This window comes from Trachemys scripta, chromosome 5 (genome assembly GCF_013100865.1).
Source record: "Trachemys scripta elegans isolate TJP31775 chromosome 5, CAS_Tse_1.0, whole genome shotgun sequence".
Classification (NCBI taxonomy): Eukaryota; Metazoa; Chordata; order Testudines; family Emydidae; genus Trachemys; species Trachemys scripta.
Genome location: NC_048302.1, coordinates 13,734,189 through 13,749,132, shown reverse-complemented (window position 1 = coordinate 13,749,132; position 14,944 = coordinate 13,734,189). Strand labels below are relative to the sequence as shown.

The following is a 14,944-nucleotide window of genomic DNA, read 5'->3' as shown; positions in this document are numbered from 1 at the left end:
GTGCGGTGCCGGGCCGGGGGCTCGGGGGCCGGGCCGGCGGTGCAGTGCCGGGGACCAGGCCAGGGACCGGCAGTGCTGGGTGGGCCGGGGGTGCTCGGCCGGGCCCCAGGCCGGCACCCCAGGGCCCGAGCCGACCCAGGCTGGAGACGCCGGGGGGGGCCAGACTGGGCCGCGCCTCCTCCCCCTACACCCCCCTTACTTGCTTCAGGCTTCCCGTGAATCAAATGTTCGCGGGAAGCAGGGGAGGGGGTGGAGACTTTGGGGAAGGGGCGGAGTTGAGGGGGGCGGGGCCGGGGCCCCGTGGAGTGTCCTCCTTTTGGAGGCTCAAAATATGGTAACCCTAGTATATTACATACATACACCATTCAGGCAATGGATATGTTCTCTCTTGAGCAGAAGAAGATACTAACTAGTACCTGCACAGGACTAGAGCAACCTTTCAACATACTCATTTTTTTGCAAAGAAATGAGTGACTGTATGGGGCTAAATTCTGCTCTCCTACATAGCTGTGAGACCCAACTTTGAGACTGAGTTTAATCGAGAGGAAAATCGAGCCCACTGTGGTTAGCCTTTCATGGTATTTGTGTGGCTGTTACATCATGTTAAATCGTGCTGCCACTACTTACACAGCCTGTGCAAATTACTGCACTTTCAGAATTAGATTTTTTTTTCTGATTACACCCATATATGTTCTAAAGATTTTCTCAACTTCATATTTCACAGGCCATGTCTATGCTTGTATTCCCACCCTGTGAAAGGTGGGGTGAAACAGAATCCTAAAGGCGTATGTCCTGAACATGCAGACATTCATGAAACCCACCTCTCCGGAAAACACAACAGCATTTGCCATTTGTAAAGTAAGATGCAACCTCCAGTGTGGTTGTATAGGAGGTCCTGCAGTGACGTTCATATCATCTCAGCAGCACTTGCATTCAGAAATTCAAATGAAGCCATTTCTAACACAGAAGGAGCTGCAATTATGGTACCCAGACTGTATAACCCGCAAAAATCAGGAGGCAACAATAACAGCTCACAAGGGAATAAATGATCCAAGCTGGAGAGCTTAAATTTCATTATCTAATACAGGGGTAGGCAACCTATGGCACGCGTGCCAAACGTGGCACGCAAGCTGATTTTCAGTGGCACTCACACTGCCCGGGCCCTGGCCACCAGTCCGGGGGGCTCTGCATTTTAATTTAATTTTAAATGAAGTTTCTTAAACATTTTAAAAACCTTATTTACTTTTCATAGAACACTAGTTTAGTTATATATTATAGACTTATAGAAAGAGACCTTCTAAAAACGTTAAAATGTATGATTGGCACGCGAAACCTTAAATCAGAGTGAATAAATGAAGACTCGGCACACCACTTCTGAAAGGTTGCCGACCCTTGGTCTAATGCACATTTATTTAAAAAGTAGGAATAGGAGAGAAGCCCATTTAAAAAAAAAAAAGAACAGACCCACCCTTCGCAGGGATCTGCCCCGGAATAGATAGGAATGGGCTTGTTTCCAATAAAAGCAGAACATGCCTAACTTTTGCAGGGCAAGCGAGGACAGAACGAAGGAGAGGATACTGCAATTAGAGAGCAGGGTAGACGGCTGCCACTGACTCTAAACACGTTAATTTCCACAGAAATAAGAGGTCACTTATTATCCCCCGCCCCCTTTGTTCCAAGTTTTTTAATTCCTCTTTTATCTGCTGGAGTACACGGCATTCTTCCCTGTCGTTTTTGTTTTATTAACAAGCTGGAGCATATATCACCATAGCAGCTGAACAGCTCCCGACCATTAAGGGATTTTACCCTCACACTCCCGCCCCCATGAGGTAGGGCAGTACTGTTACCCCCAGTGAGCAGATGGGGAACTGAGGCACAGAGAGACTAAGTGACTTGCCCACGGTCACACAAGAATTGGACCTAACATGCCTGAGTCCAAGTCCAGTGCTCTGTTCACTAGACCGTCCTTCCTCCTCTATCATCCCCTCCTACGATCTGTTGCTTTTCTTTCCACCCTTTTCTCTCTTCCCCTTCTGTTCCCTTGCAATTTGCTGCTCTCTTCCTCATCTTCTCCTCTCCTTTTTCTTCTTGCCTCACTCCTCCTCCCTTTCTCTGTCCTGATTTCTCCAGAGCATTATGGGCAGTCTGAGTCACACATTTTAAGCCAGAAGAGATCAAAGCACAGGCCACAGAATTCCACCAGTAATTCCCGTGGAGAGGGCAATTATTCCATTTCCCATGTGAACACTATCAAGCCCATAAACTTGTGATTGAATTAGAGCAGACATCCAGGCTCAATTTAAACATTGCAAATGATGATAAATTTACCACTTCCCTTGGCAACATTAACCAGTGGTTAATTTCCCTCGCTGACAGAAAGTTGTATCTGATTTCCAATTTCAATTTTTCTAACTTCAACTTCCAGCCATTGGATTTTGTTATGCTACATTCAAGAGCCCCCTAAAATCAGGTATGTTCTTCCTTTGTAGGTTCCTACAGATTGTTATCAAGTCCCCTCTCAACCTTCTCTTCAATATGGTACATGGCTGGAGCTCCTTAATTCTCTGATCCTAAAGCAGGTTTTCCAGACCTTGAATCCTTCGTGTAATACTTCTCTGAACACCCTCCAATTTTTCACCATTGTTTTTCGAGTGCGGACACCAGAACGGAACACAGTATTGCTGCAATGGACTCACCAATGCCACATGCGCAAGTTGCATCATCTTCCTGACATTCCCATTTACACGCCGGAGGACTGCAGCAGCACTTTGGGACACAGGATTGCATCGGGGGCTCATGGTCAGCTGATGGTCTGCAATGACCCCTAAGTCCTTTCCAGAGTCACTGCTTTCCAAAAGAAGCTCCCCATCCTGTAAGCATGGCCTACGTTCTCTGCTCCTCAATGTATGTCCCTGCATTTGCCTGCCTTAAAACATATGTTGTTGTTCTGAGCCCAGATCAGTCAGGGCAATTAAGATTGCTCTGAATCAGTGGCTATTTTTCACCGTCATTTACTGCTGCTAAGGGTAGCATAAAATCCCTACTTTACCTGTAAAGGGCTAAGAAGCTCAAGTAACCTGGTTGGCACCTGACTAAAAGGACCAATGAGGGGAGAAGATACTTTCAAATCTGTGGGGGGAATGTTTTTGTTTTGTGTTCCTTTGTTGTTCTCTCCGGGTCAGCGAGGAATCAGGGCAGGGAAAATACATCTCCCAAAGCCATACCTGAACTAAAGGGCTCTAAGATTACAAATTGTAAGTAATAGGAGGGAAATGCATTAGATTATCTTTTGTTTTAGCTTGTGAATTTTCCCTGTGCTAACAGGGAGGTTTATCCCTGTTTTTGTAACTTTAAAGTTTTGCCTAGAGGGGAAATCCTCTGTGTTTTGAATCTTTTTGTTACCCTGTAAAGTTATCTTCCATCCTGACTTTACAGAGGTGATTCTTTTATCTTTTTCTAAATAAACTTCCTTTAAGAACCTGATTGTTTTTCAGTGTCCTAAAGACCCAGGGGGGTTGATCTGTGCTCACTTTGTAACCAATTGGTTAGGATATTATTCTCTAGCCTCCCCCAAAAAAGGGGTGTAGGGGCTTGGAGGGATATTTTGGGGGAGGTAGGGCTCCAAGTGGCCCTCCCTGAATGTTTGTTTAAATCACTTGATGGTGGCAGCAGTACTCATCCAAGGACAAGAAAGGATTTGTGCCTTGGGGAAGTTTTTAACCTAAACTGGAGAAATAAGCTTAGGGGGTCTTTCATGTGGGTCCCCACATCTGTACCCCAGAGTTCAGAGTGGGGAGTGAACCCTGACAACTGCCCCAACCCTTATCTGCAGAGTGAAACTCACTACAGTCATTGGCAAGTTTCACTTTGAACACAGGCAATAAAGAGGAAGGTATTGGAACAGGATGGGCATGCTTCAGACAGCGCGAGTTTAGGGCAGGCAGGATGCAGCACACTTCATTGGAAACCAGGCAGATCTCTGCTCAGCCCAGAGGCGGATGCAAACCAGCACTATTTGAAGGTCAGATCCGTTTGGTTAAGTACTCCCCCTTCTCCATCTTGCTCCGATTCCCAGTTGACTCCCCTGCCTTTGGCAATGATCCTGCAAAACCAGTGCAGGATCTCAGCAGCTCTGGAAGCTTCTACTAAGGCAGATGTTGTCTTCACATTTTATCTTTCTCTGGGGTGCGATGACTTCTGAGTTATCTCTGATCTAGCAAAGCCTGAGAGAGAGACCTGACAATAACAAACAGCTCTGCAGAGGCTGCCAGACCTACTGAGAAGATGCAATGAACTTGGAAAAGAGAAAGTATTGAGAGTCTGCGGAACAAGCCAGAGAGCTGATCTTGGAGGAGGGACAAAGGAAGGATCAGGGACCAATAGCTTGAAGAGTCTGAGGGGGAAGAGGAGGATGAGGATGACAAGGGGCAGACTGGTGGGGCCTGAAAGAAGGGAGGGAAAGAAAAAGAATCAAAACTACAGATCATTCTCAATAAGCTAGCAAACACTCAGAGGCTTCTCTGAATCAAACCGCTGAGCCTCTCAATTCATTTCAGCCAGGTGAGCATTGGCAGCGAAGCTAATTGCTCAGATACGGTTAATGAGTAACTTTCTCAGGTGGCTCTACTGAACAAAGTATTTGCCAGGAAAGACCATGATTAGCTTGGCCTCCTTTAAATGCACTGCTACAGCTGTCAGGTCTACCACGCATGATGGTGCTGAACTCAGGCTCCGCTAACATGGCCGACAGGAAAACCCATCCACTCAGGGCTGGCTCTAACTTTTTTGCCGCCCCAAGCAAAAAAAAAAAAAAAGAGCGTAGCCCCGCCGTAACACCCCCCACCAGCACTGCGCTGCCCAAAGCCCCCGCCCCCCCGAGCGCCGTGCCGCCTGAAGCCCCTGCCCCCGCGAGCGCCGCCCAAGCCCCCAAGCCCTCCCGAACGCCGCACTGCCCAAGTCTCCCCTCCGAGCGCCACCCAGCAGAAACAAAAACAAACAAAAAAAACCCTCCAGCACTGCCCTGCCGAACCAAAAAAAACCAACCAAACAAAAAAAAACCTGAGCACCACCCTGCCCCAAGGTTCTGCCCCAAGCACGTGCTTCGTCGGCTGGTGCCTGGAGCCGGCAGCACCTGCATAGGGTATCAGCTACAGGTCTCCCAATGAATATCAAACATGGCCCAATTTGTGCTCATATCTAAACTTTCAGCTCTCATGCCCACAGAGACAGGCATCAGGCAATTTCTCTTTGCCTACATGCCCTGAGAGTTGCTGTTTTAAAAATGCAACAGCTATTGATATCCCTACGATATCTCTGTTCTGCTTGTCTACAGTAACTTAAACACTAAAGGAAAGCGCATCAATGGAAACTATGTGGTTGCTGGAAAGTAATCTCAGACCAGCTGGCTTTGCTCAGCTCAGCTCCCTCCCTTTCTAGAGGGAACTGATTGGTGGTGTTGCTTGCAAGGCAGGCTGGAACGCAGAGTATGCATGGAGCCAAGGGAGAGAGGACATGTGTCATGGAACCAAAGAAGAAGAAGTGAGGTGTTACATCACGCCCATATTCTTCATAGAAATATGCTTATGATACGAATAGGGCATAACTAAGATGTATTGGGTACAAAATGGGTCTTGTGAGATATCAGTCAAAAGGTTATGATTTACCAAATATGATTAGCCTATTTGTATGCATGTATCATTGCTGTATCTGAAGTTAGGAATATAAACTCTATATCAATTCCAAAAGCATTTGCATCTGGGAAACGCCTACCAGACAGTAAGCAATCAGCCTGAATGGGCCATTAGGAAGAACAATAAGACTTTGAAGATACTAATCTCCCGCCTTCCTGAGACGCTTCCTGGGTTGCTGCTTTGACACTACAGGGTCAGGGGATTGTGTCACCTGGTACTAAACCCCCATCTTGGGCTTTCAGTGTTTTTTCCATTAAGGGGGTCAGACTGGGAAACAAACGATTCCCGCCATATGTCAATTCTATTAAAGGCCGGAGAGTGAGTTAATCAGGGTTCTTCACAGAATCCCTGCCCGGGATGACTGCTGGAAACACCTAAGACTGATCTGGGGAGAAGGACTGGGACCCATGCTGAGAAAGGTCAACCTGTGAAAGGAATAGCTGGAGATTTAAGCTGCAAGCAGTACAGTTTACCTTCAAGAAACTCTGCAACCTGCATAAAACAACAATTAGGGTCAGAAATTACTATTTGTAGCCAATTTCTGTAATGTATGAAGCCTAGCTTGCATGTTTTGTTTTATTTGCTCAGTAATCTGCTTTGACCTGTTTGCTCTCCCTTATAATCACTTCAAATCTGTCTTTTGTAGTTAATAAACTTGTCTTTGTTTTTTCAAAACTAGTTTGTACAATTCATATCTGGGGAAGGAGGGGCAAAAGGCTATGCATATCTCCCTCCAGATTGAGGGAGGGGACGATTTTTATGAGCTTGTACAGATCTCTCTATACAGTGTAAGACAATATTATTTTGGGTTTATGGGAATGCTGGGTAAATCCCCAAGCTGACTCTTCCCACACACAACTGATTTCAGTCTGTGTCTGCAGCAGGGTGTGGCCTTACCTGCGTGTGTGCTGGAGAAGGCTTGTGGGCCTGGCACAGCAAGGACAGGGTGAGAAAGCCCAGGCTGGTGGAACGGGCAGGCTCAATGGGACCCCAGTATATCAGGTGGCATCCTGAACGGGCGGTCCAACCCATCACATGCGGACCCTACAGGGTTGAGCTAGAAGCCAAAGGGGCTTTCTGTACTTTAAATGGCCTATTCCTCTGCTTAGTTTAAACATTTTGTTGTACAGAGAGCTGGTTCCATCTAGGAGACAAACTCTGTTCCATTTTGTCATTGACAGTAGAGGATACCTTATCCTTCCACAGCATATATCTTTGTTCTCTAAAGAGACCCAGCAAATGTCGAGTGCACAGATTCTCCCTGAGTGCCCACCAAATCACCCTCCAGCCCCTATAACACCCATCTTCTCACCCCACCCTGCAAAAAATTATGGGAGGAAAGAGGGCTGGGGGTGGGGAAGGGGGGTAGGGAAGATTTTGTTTGGGGGCGAGACGTGGAAGGTTGTAGACACTGCTGATTTTGAAAGCAGGGATTATGCAAACAAGCCATTTTCAGCGACTCCAAGCTGTCAGAATATAGACCTGCTAATTTGACTTTTTGTCCTCTATGGTCACAAGTGGTGTCACAAATGTATCATTATGAAGTCTCACAGTGTGCCTGGCCCTGCAGGGAGGGGGTGTAAGGACTCCATAGATATATCTACATAGCAAAGAGAAACCTGTGGCTGGCCTGTACCTGCTGACGTGGGCTCGCAGGGCTCAAGCTACAGGACTGTTTCATTGCTGTGTAGACTCCTGGGTTTGGCTGGAGCCTGGGCTCTGGGACCCTCCCAACCTGGCACTCCCAAAGGCATCGTCTTCCCTAAGATGCTCCCATTGAACCAATGAGCTTTCAGCATCACTGTAAAACCACCAGGGCCTTTTGAACCACTTTAGGAGTGCTTGCCTCATCCCATGATAGTACTTACTGCTTCTACGCACCTATTTTCATCAGCCCGAGTGATAAGCTGACCATGCAGGTAATTGTGTCTGCTAACTTGCAAGCGCACAAACGTAGGGTGGGTTAAAAACTCAGCTGACAGTTTGGCCCTAGACGTTAATTTTCCTTGGCACCGAAACTATCCTACACTATACATGTGGACATTGGTTTAAACATAACCAAGGCCAAATCCCAACCGACAATACTACATCAGCCCTGTTCCTTAAGCAGACCCCAAACCCAACAAGATGTTCTAAGGAACCCACAACCCCCATCACTGAAAGATTCGCTGATATCAACATCACCGTGAGGTGCAGCAGGGAAATATTGCTTTCTCCATTTTACAGAGGGGAAACTGAGATGTAAATGACCCAACTTTTCAAAGTCGCTAGCGAGCTCAGGTACCTCAATTTGGGTGTCCAACTGGAGATACGTTCAAGGAGCCTGATTTTTAGGAAGCGCTAAGCACACACACTCAGAAAATCAGGCCCCTTTCAGGTACCTTCAGCTTGATAGCCAAAAATCAAGGCACTCAAAACCACCAGCTGCTGTAGGCTCACGAGACTTGCTCACAGTCATACAGCAAATCTGTGTCAAGAGCTGATCATGGAACTCAGATCTCCTGACTTCCAAGCCCTTGCTTATACCACTAAACTAAACTTCCTTCTACAACATAGCAAGCCATAACTAGGTCACCATCAGTCTGATCACTGATTGGCTTATAACATTATAGGCGTCAATAATTTGCTTATTATATATAAATGAGCTCATTGGGGTAACAGAGGACAACACGGGTGGTGAAAATCTTTTCCCTACTATTGATTTTTCGGGACTATATTATAAGCTTCAAGGAGCCTTCCCACAGTCTAGTATTCTCAGTTTTGTTTCTTTATATTTCAAGAGGGAAAAGGGGGGCCCCCTCCCGCATGTTCACTTAATTCTTCATGGATGGATGGGTCTTTTTCAAATTTTGGTTTCACTTCACTGCTAAATTAGGAGCATTCCAATGCTGCCACGTTAAAGAGTTTGATTCACCTCTCTGTTACTATAGGTTTAGGAATTCCAGCAGTGTAAAACTGGTGTAGAACAGAGCTGAGCCATGCTCCATGTTTTTAAGAGAAAAGAACTCTTGCAAAGCACTGGCTTCCTTGAGGAAAAGAAACCCATGCATTTATAAAAGCATCTGTGCTCTGCTGCATTCAAGATTAGTATGCGTCTGCCCGGAACCACTAGTAAATGTGGCATAACTGACATGTTTCATTAAAGCTCCTAGACTAAAGCATAGTGCTTCTTGCACTCAGCCATTTAACTCCCTTTCATTTGGTCACAATTCAGAGTAAAAATTCATTTAAAGTTTCTTTTCTCAAAAGATTTCTCAGAAATCTCATCGGCATCACTGCAGGTGTGAAGATCACAAGCCGTTTTGTGACTGCAAGAGATTAACGCTAACGGCGTCATAAAAGGAACACATGGAACTATTTGAGAAACAGTTGAAACTTTTGAAAGATACAAGATGTTTTTAACAATTCTGCACTGTAGATCTAAATGACTCATAAACTGAACAGTTCATTGCAAGGTAGTGCTAGCTACCTGTAGTAATTCTATTTAGCAATACTGAGACCTCTATTCTCAAGAGATGAGCTTCTATAACTAAGATAGTCTAAAGAACCATTAATAAAGACCCTAGAGAGTCATTAATAAAAATCCGAGCACTTTGCTATGATGTAGGCTTTGTCTGTTACAATCAGGTTACATATTTCAATATTCTCATTTGGATAGGTCAAAGCAGCAACGCCTGAGTTCCGTCTAGACTTTTCAGGGAGCATTAATCCTGAAAATGTGCATAATTAAGTTGCCGGAAAAAGAAAGAATGGGGGCACTGAAGACTGCATGTCCTTCATCTGTCTTGCTTTTCAGGGCAGAGGTCATTGTTCTTTCACTCTCTTGACTTTTCTTCTCTCAGCCTTTTTCTTATTCATTTCGGTCTCATCTCAGCACAGCAGACTTCATGTGTCACTCTGCTCTACCCCTGTCTCTCACTGATCCCGTGAATATTAATCACGCAGTTAGTTATCTGAATAAGCCTCCTTACTGATTTTCAATTTCCCTTTTTCCTTAATGGCTTTTCTGTTTTACAGAAAAACAAACCCCATTATTAGAGCAGGGGGGAAAAACCCACCCCATCAAACCAATTCGGTCAAAGGTTCTTTTTAGTTTTAGATTAGATCTTCTTTTAAAAGAAAAAAAAAAAACAAGTGATGAAGCAAGACTGAATCGTTGTGGCTTGTTCATATACTGCAGAGAGCAGTCCTGCAAAGGCAGGAGGATGGACTAGGTCATCTGTTCTCACAGGACTTTTCCCTTTTTTACGGTCAGATCCTCTGCACCAATTTACACCAATTGAGTATCTGATCAATCCTATATATGATTCTATTGACAAACTTTATTTATTTATTTTTATTTAACTTACTGCAGGCGTTAATAAAACATACTGCTTGCCGAACAGCTTAAGGACAGTTTGGACGACCTGACTGCATGCATATAAAAACAAAGAGCATACAAAGGAAGGCTGGATGGAAATTAATTATGGACTGGGTCTGAAATTTGAGGCTTTCTCTGCCAGTTTTACTTTATGCAGAAAACGCAGCCAGGCAGAACTAAAGCAAATTGGTTTAATTCCCCGGAGGAAACATGAACAAATTTTTCCCAGCAACTTTCCACTCCAGGCATGCATGGGTACGAACATGGATGGAATGCAAAGCCAGTTCACTACAAACCGCTAATAAAATGAAACATTAGCCTTTTCCAACTGCCTTTACAGTGCGTGGCCATCGCCAATTAAAACACCAGGAGCAGGCAGAAAGGGAATGGTAAAATAAAACAAACTCAAAGATTACTTAGCATTCAAAACCTGAAATCTATCGTAAACCCTTTGGGTCAGACGGTTATAGAAAAGCAATGGTCAAGAATCCAACTCCTGCTTTAGATCTCAATTTAGCAAAAGCATTGAACATGTGCTTTACTTTAAAGCAAATGGGTATTTCCACAGAAGTCATTAGGACTGCTCAGGTGCTTGAAGTCCACATGTGTTCAGGTGCTTGGCTGAACTGGTCTCAGAAAGAATTACAACCCCTCTAAAAAGGCCAATATCATAAGGAGAAAAGTGCTGACTTTAGAGATCTGTCAGGATGAAAGAGGCTGAATCACAGTTTGGACAAAGAAAGAATGTCAAAGGAATCAAAACAGAAAGCCCCATTTTCCCTATCCTAATCCCAACCTTTAGAAACGTTCAGAGATACACTCATTTAGAGACACTTTCCCCTGTTTTGTGGCATTCGTGATTAACAGAGTAAGACTCCCTAAATATTCCTGATGCGACCAGCTACCATAAGAGATGTTCTGGGAAGGAGAAGTGTGAAGAGCAAGAAAATATCACCAAAGAGGAAAGGACTTTTGTGTGTGTGTGTGACACTCTGGCTACCTGCCATATCCCATGTCGCTCTCTAATTCGCTCTAATAAACACCTCCACTGCAGCCTCCTGGGGAGAGCTGATTTCATTAGCTGTAGTTTAGCCTGTGCTGAAAACAAAGTATACACCAAAGAATTAGATTCCAGTAAATGGCTATGGATTTTAGGTCAATGGTAAAATATAGCAGTTTTCTCACCCTCCAGGAGTAAGAGACAATAACATTTCCCTGGGAGAGACTTCTGAATCAGTCACAGGGCTGGTCTACACCGGAGTGGGGCAGGGAGGGGATCGATCTAAGATACACAACTTCAGCTATGCTATTGTCGTAGCTGAAGTCGACGTATCTTAAATCAACTTACCTTGTGTCCTCACGGCGCGGGATCGACAGCCGCGGCTCCCCCATCGACTCCACTTCCACCTCTCGCCCTGGTGGAGTTCCGGAGTCAACGGGAGCACGTTCGGGGATCGATTACTACCCGCCGGAGTAGTAAAGTGATGAAGACGTACGCACAGTGTTGAGAAGTAGGGGTTTCAGAAACAGACGGTTAAAGAGTGCATTCTTCTCCCATTTGCCATCATCCTAACTCTACGTGATTCTGTTACCTTGTGGCGTTACAGCACTGAAAACTTTTGTCCTCATGTTGGCAATAGATCTCTAAATACAGACTATACACTGTAGCTTAGACATGTGGCTGTTTTACCTATTTGTAAGTTACCTGCACAGTGGAGGTGATCCTGGAAGAATCCGTCCCCGCACAATGTCACACATTGCCCGTACTTCATCAGCAGGGATCCCTGGCATGAGGTGCACTCAAACCCATTGGTGCAGGTGGAGCACATCTCCATGCAGGCTGCCCACACAAAACGAAGGGAAAAAGAGACAGTGTTACCTTAAAACGTCATTGTGCACTGATACCCATCTGTACATGGTCAGTCTGCGGGCTAAATTCAGGGACGCATCCCTATGCAGGAAAAGCATTTTAGATTAAAGATGGTTGGGAAAAAAATGGTTCCTTTTTTTGCTGAAATTTTTTGAAATTCTAAATTTTCCAACGAGCTCTAGTTTAGATCAGTTGACATCAATAGGACATAAAGAGATGCTTCGGTGCTTTCCTGAATCCAGGACTGAAAGACTAACCTTACTGATATCCGATTTGGTGTTGTGTTTCCGCAACAATAAGAGATTACAAGGAGGAAAGTTTTCATACAATAACAGTCCATGACTGGGAGGCATTGTGAATAAGCAGCCCCCCAGGACTAAAGCACCAGCCTGAAGGAAATCTAGTCAGCTGAGATTGGAACATAGGCTATACCTAAGCAAACCCCAGCATCCCGATAGAATCCAGAATCACAGGTCCCCACACAGCGTCCATTCTGAAGCCACTTAGTTGCATCCAGGCAGACGTCACAGTGGTCAAAAGACCGAGAGCACGTCAAGCAGTCTGAGTGGCATTGCACTAGCATGGAGACAAAAAAGAAAGAAGCTATCAGCACTGCGTGCCTTGTATCAAGAAGGCTGGAAATAACACATACGCTATAGTCAAAGCAACACTCAATGTGTGGCCTCTCTGCTAATGGCTCGAGGCATTTTCTCATAAATTGCATGCGATCCGTTAAATGCTGCATTTTATCGGACTGGATAAGTAAGCGTTGCATTTAATTCAAGTTGGACAACCGTCCATTCACAATCCATGTTGTCTCTTTTCATTGATATTCTTATACCATCAGGAATTAATGGCCCACAACAATCGGAACTTGAGTTACCTCAGGCCAAATCCCATAACAAAGTCAACGGGAGTCTGGCCAAGTCGGTTCGGAATAGGAGTTGCAGGCTTAGCGACACAGAGAGATCAGCGGAGGGGACAGGGTTATGACGAGATATTTCCCTACAGCAGGTATTTCTCAAACTACAAGGCCGGCCTCCGTGCGGTGGCCGAGGGACCAAATATTTTTTCTTTAGTGCTGAATAATTTTTGCCCAGCAGAAGAACTGTCTGTTCAATTTTCAACAAGGGCCCAATCCTGGAGCTGTTACTCAGTCTTCATTCAGGCCCCAAACTCTACTGACATCGATGTGGGGCTTGCCTGAGTAATGGTTTCAGCCCCTAGTGAAGTTCTATAGGTGAGTAGGTGGAGGAGGAGCAGGAAAAGTCCCAATGAAAAACAAACAAAGAATGGGCTGCCCTGTCCCTACACACGTGTAGCAGTGTCTCCACTACTTGGCAATCACCTTACTGCTGAGAGAGGTAGCACACAGCCTGGGCTCCATTCAGGAGCAAAGCTTTCTGCACTAATCCAAAGTGTTCCCTGAAAGCAGGACCAGCTGCTGTCCCATGAGCAAACCTCAGCTTAGAGAGAGACACTACGGTTTTCCCCCCCAAACACATTGGTCAGAGAACAGTAATTTACACTGGCTTCACAAAAACATCTGGGTGAGGGAAGCCCTTAGTTTGTGGGAAGGTGGGGACAACGCTGTGGAAGATTTTGGAGAACTCTGGGCTAAAGAGTTACAATTTTGGAAAGTTTTACAGGATCATCAGCCTGGACACTGCATTGCAAAACACTCATTGCCTCTGTTGCAGCATGGAGAGAAGTAGTTGGTGGATCCGTGGAAAGGAGATTTCAAGGGGAGCAGTGAGTATGCAGAACGCAGGCTTGGCTCTATATATCCCCATGCAATGATCTCAGGAGATCGTATTTTCCAAAGAGCTCAGCACACAGTCAGACACCTAAATGAAGTCAGCAGAATTTCAAAAGCACTCAGCACTCAGCAGCTCCTATTGAGACGAATGAGAGCTTCTGGGTGCCGGGAATATTTTATAATCTGTCCGCCTCATTGAAGTGCCTTAACGGGAGCTGAGCTCTTTGGAAAATCCGGCCCAGAAAATATAGACCTGTTAATACAATGCAATGTTTTCAAATCACAGTCATGCTTTCTCCCAAATCTGCCCCCATTATATAGCATCTGAACTCCTTTAATTAATTTATCCCCACAACACCTCTGCAAGGGAGGGCTGTGCTATTATCCCAATTGTACAGATGGGGAACTGAGTCACAGAGAGACTAAGGCTAAAAATTTTTAAAGCACCTAAATGACTTAGGCACTTAGAAGCCAAAGTCTCACTGGAAGTCAATGGGACCGAGTAGCCGTCACTTTTGAAAACGGGACTTCAGGGCTAACATTTTCAAAAGCCACTGAGCAACTTGCCAAAGTTTACACGGGAAGTCTGTGATCGAGTAGCAAATTGAGCTTGGGTCTCCCAGGCTAACCCCCTACCACTTCCTCTTTTCTTATGCCTGAAACGTTCACCTTCGGTAGCCTACGAGATGTCTCTAAGTTTATGTGGCCTGTCCAAAAAGCTTGCCTTTTGGATCTACAAACACTTTTTTGGGTTGTTGTTTGTTTGGGGTTTTTTGCTGTTCAACAAATAATAAGCTTTAAATATTTATCTGACAAGCGCTCTGAGCCACTTCGGCAATGACAGCATAATTAAACTGCAAAGTTGTTTTCTTTTTCTTGTGACAAACTGGAGCTCTCTGATTAACCAAAGCAAGTTGAGTGCAACAAGAGCGGCTGCCAATATGAAAAATTAGGAATCTGCAGCTAAAACTGACCAACTATGAAATGCAAATGAAGGGAAATGACAACATCCTGTGGAAAAAAATAATTTATATGCAAAATTGCTATATAGCCAAAGCTATTCTAATGTGTCCAGATAATTATTAACTGGCTCTAATTTGACCCCAGGTGAACTGGAAGTGGCGTTACAGTATAAGGGAGTACGTTTTTTTAAAGGAAATTAATCATAAGCCCATAAACTTCACAGAAGCATGTTATAATTCTGAAAGAGAGAGAGAGAGAGAGAGAGAGAGACTTTTTTTGTTTGTTAGAAGATTTCAGAGTTC

General features: G+C 44.9%; 1 protein-coding gene across 6 annotated transcripts in view; it reads right to left on the bottom strand.

The window, feature by feature from the left end:
* FRAS1 (Fraser extracellular matrix complex subunit 1) overlaps window positions 1-14,944 on the bottom strand; it is a 294,329-nt gene that overhangs the window by 153,285 nt on the left and 126,100 nt on the right. For all 6 annotated transcript variants that reach the window (XR_004645979.1, XM_034772627.1, XM_034772626.1 and 3 more), the window contains 2 exons: window positions 12,353-12,496; window positions 11,756-11,890 (listed from right to left, as the gene is read on the bottom strand). Coding sequence is in view for 5 of the 6 variants with exons in the window: in XM_034772627.1 (XP_034628518.1) it covers window positions 11,756-11,890; window positions 12,353-12,496 (279 nt within the window). In the remaining variant the exon portion in view is untranslated. The remainder of the gene's footprint in view (window positions 1-11,755; window positions 11,891-12,352; window positions 12,497-14,944) is intronic.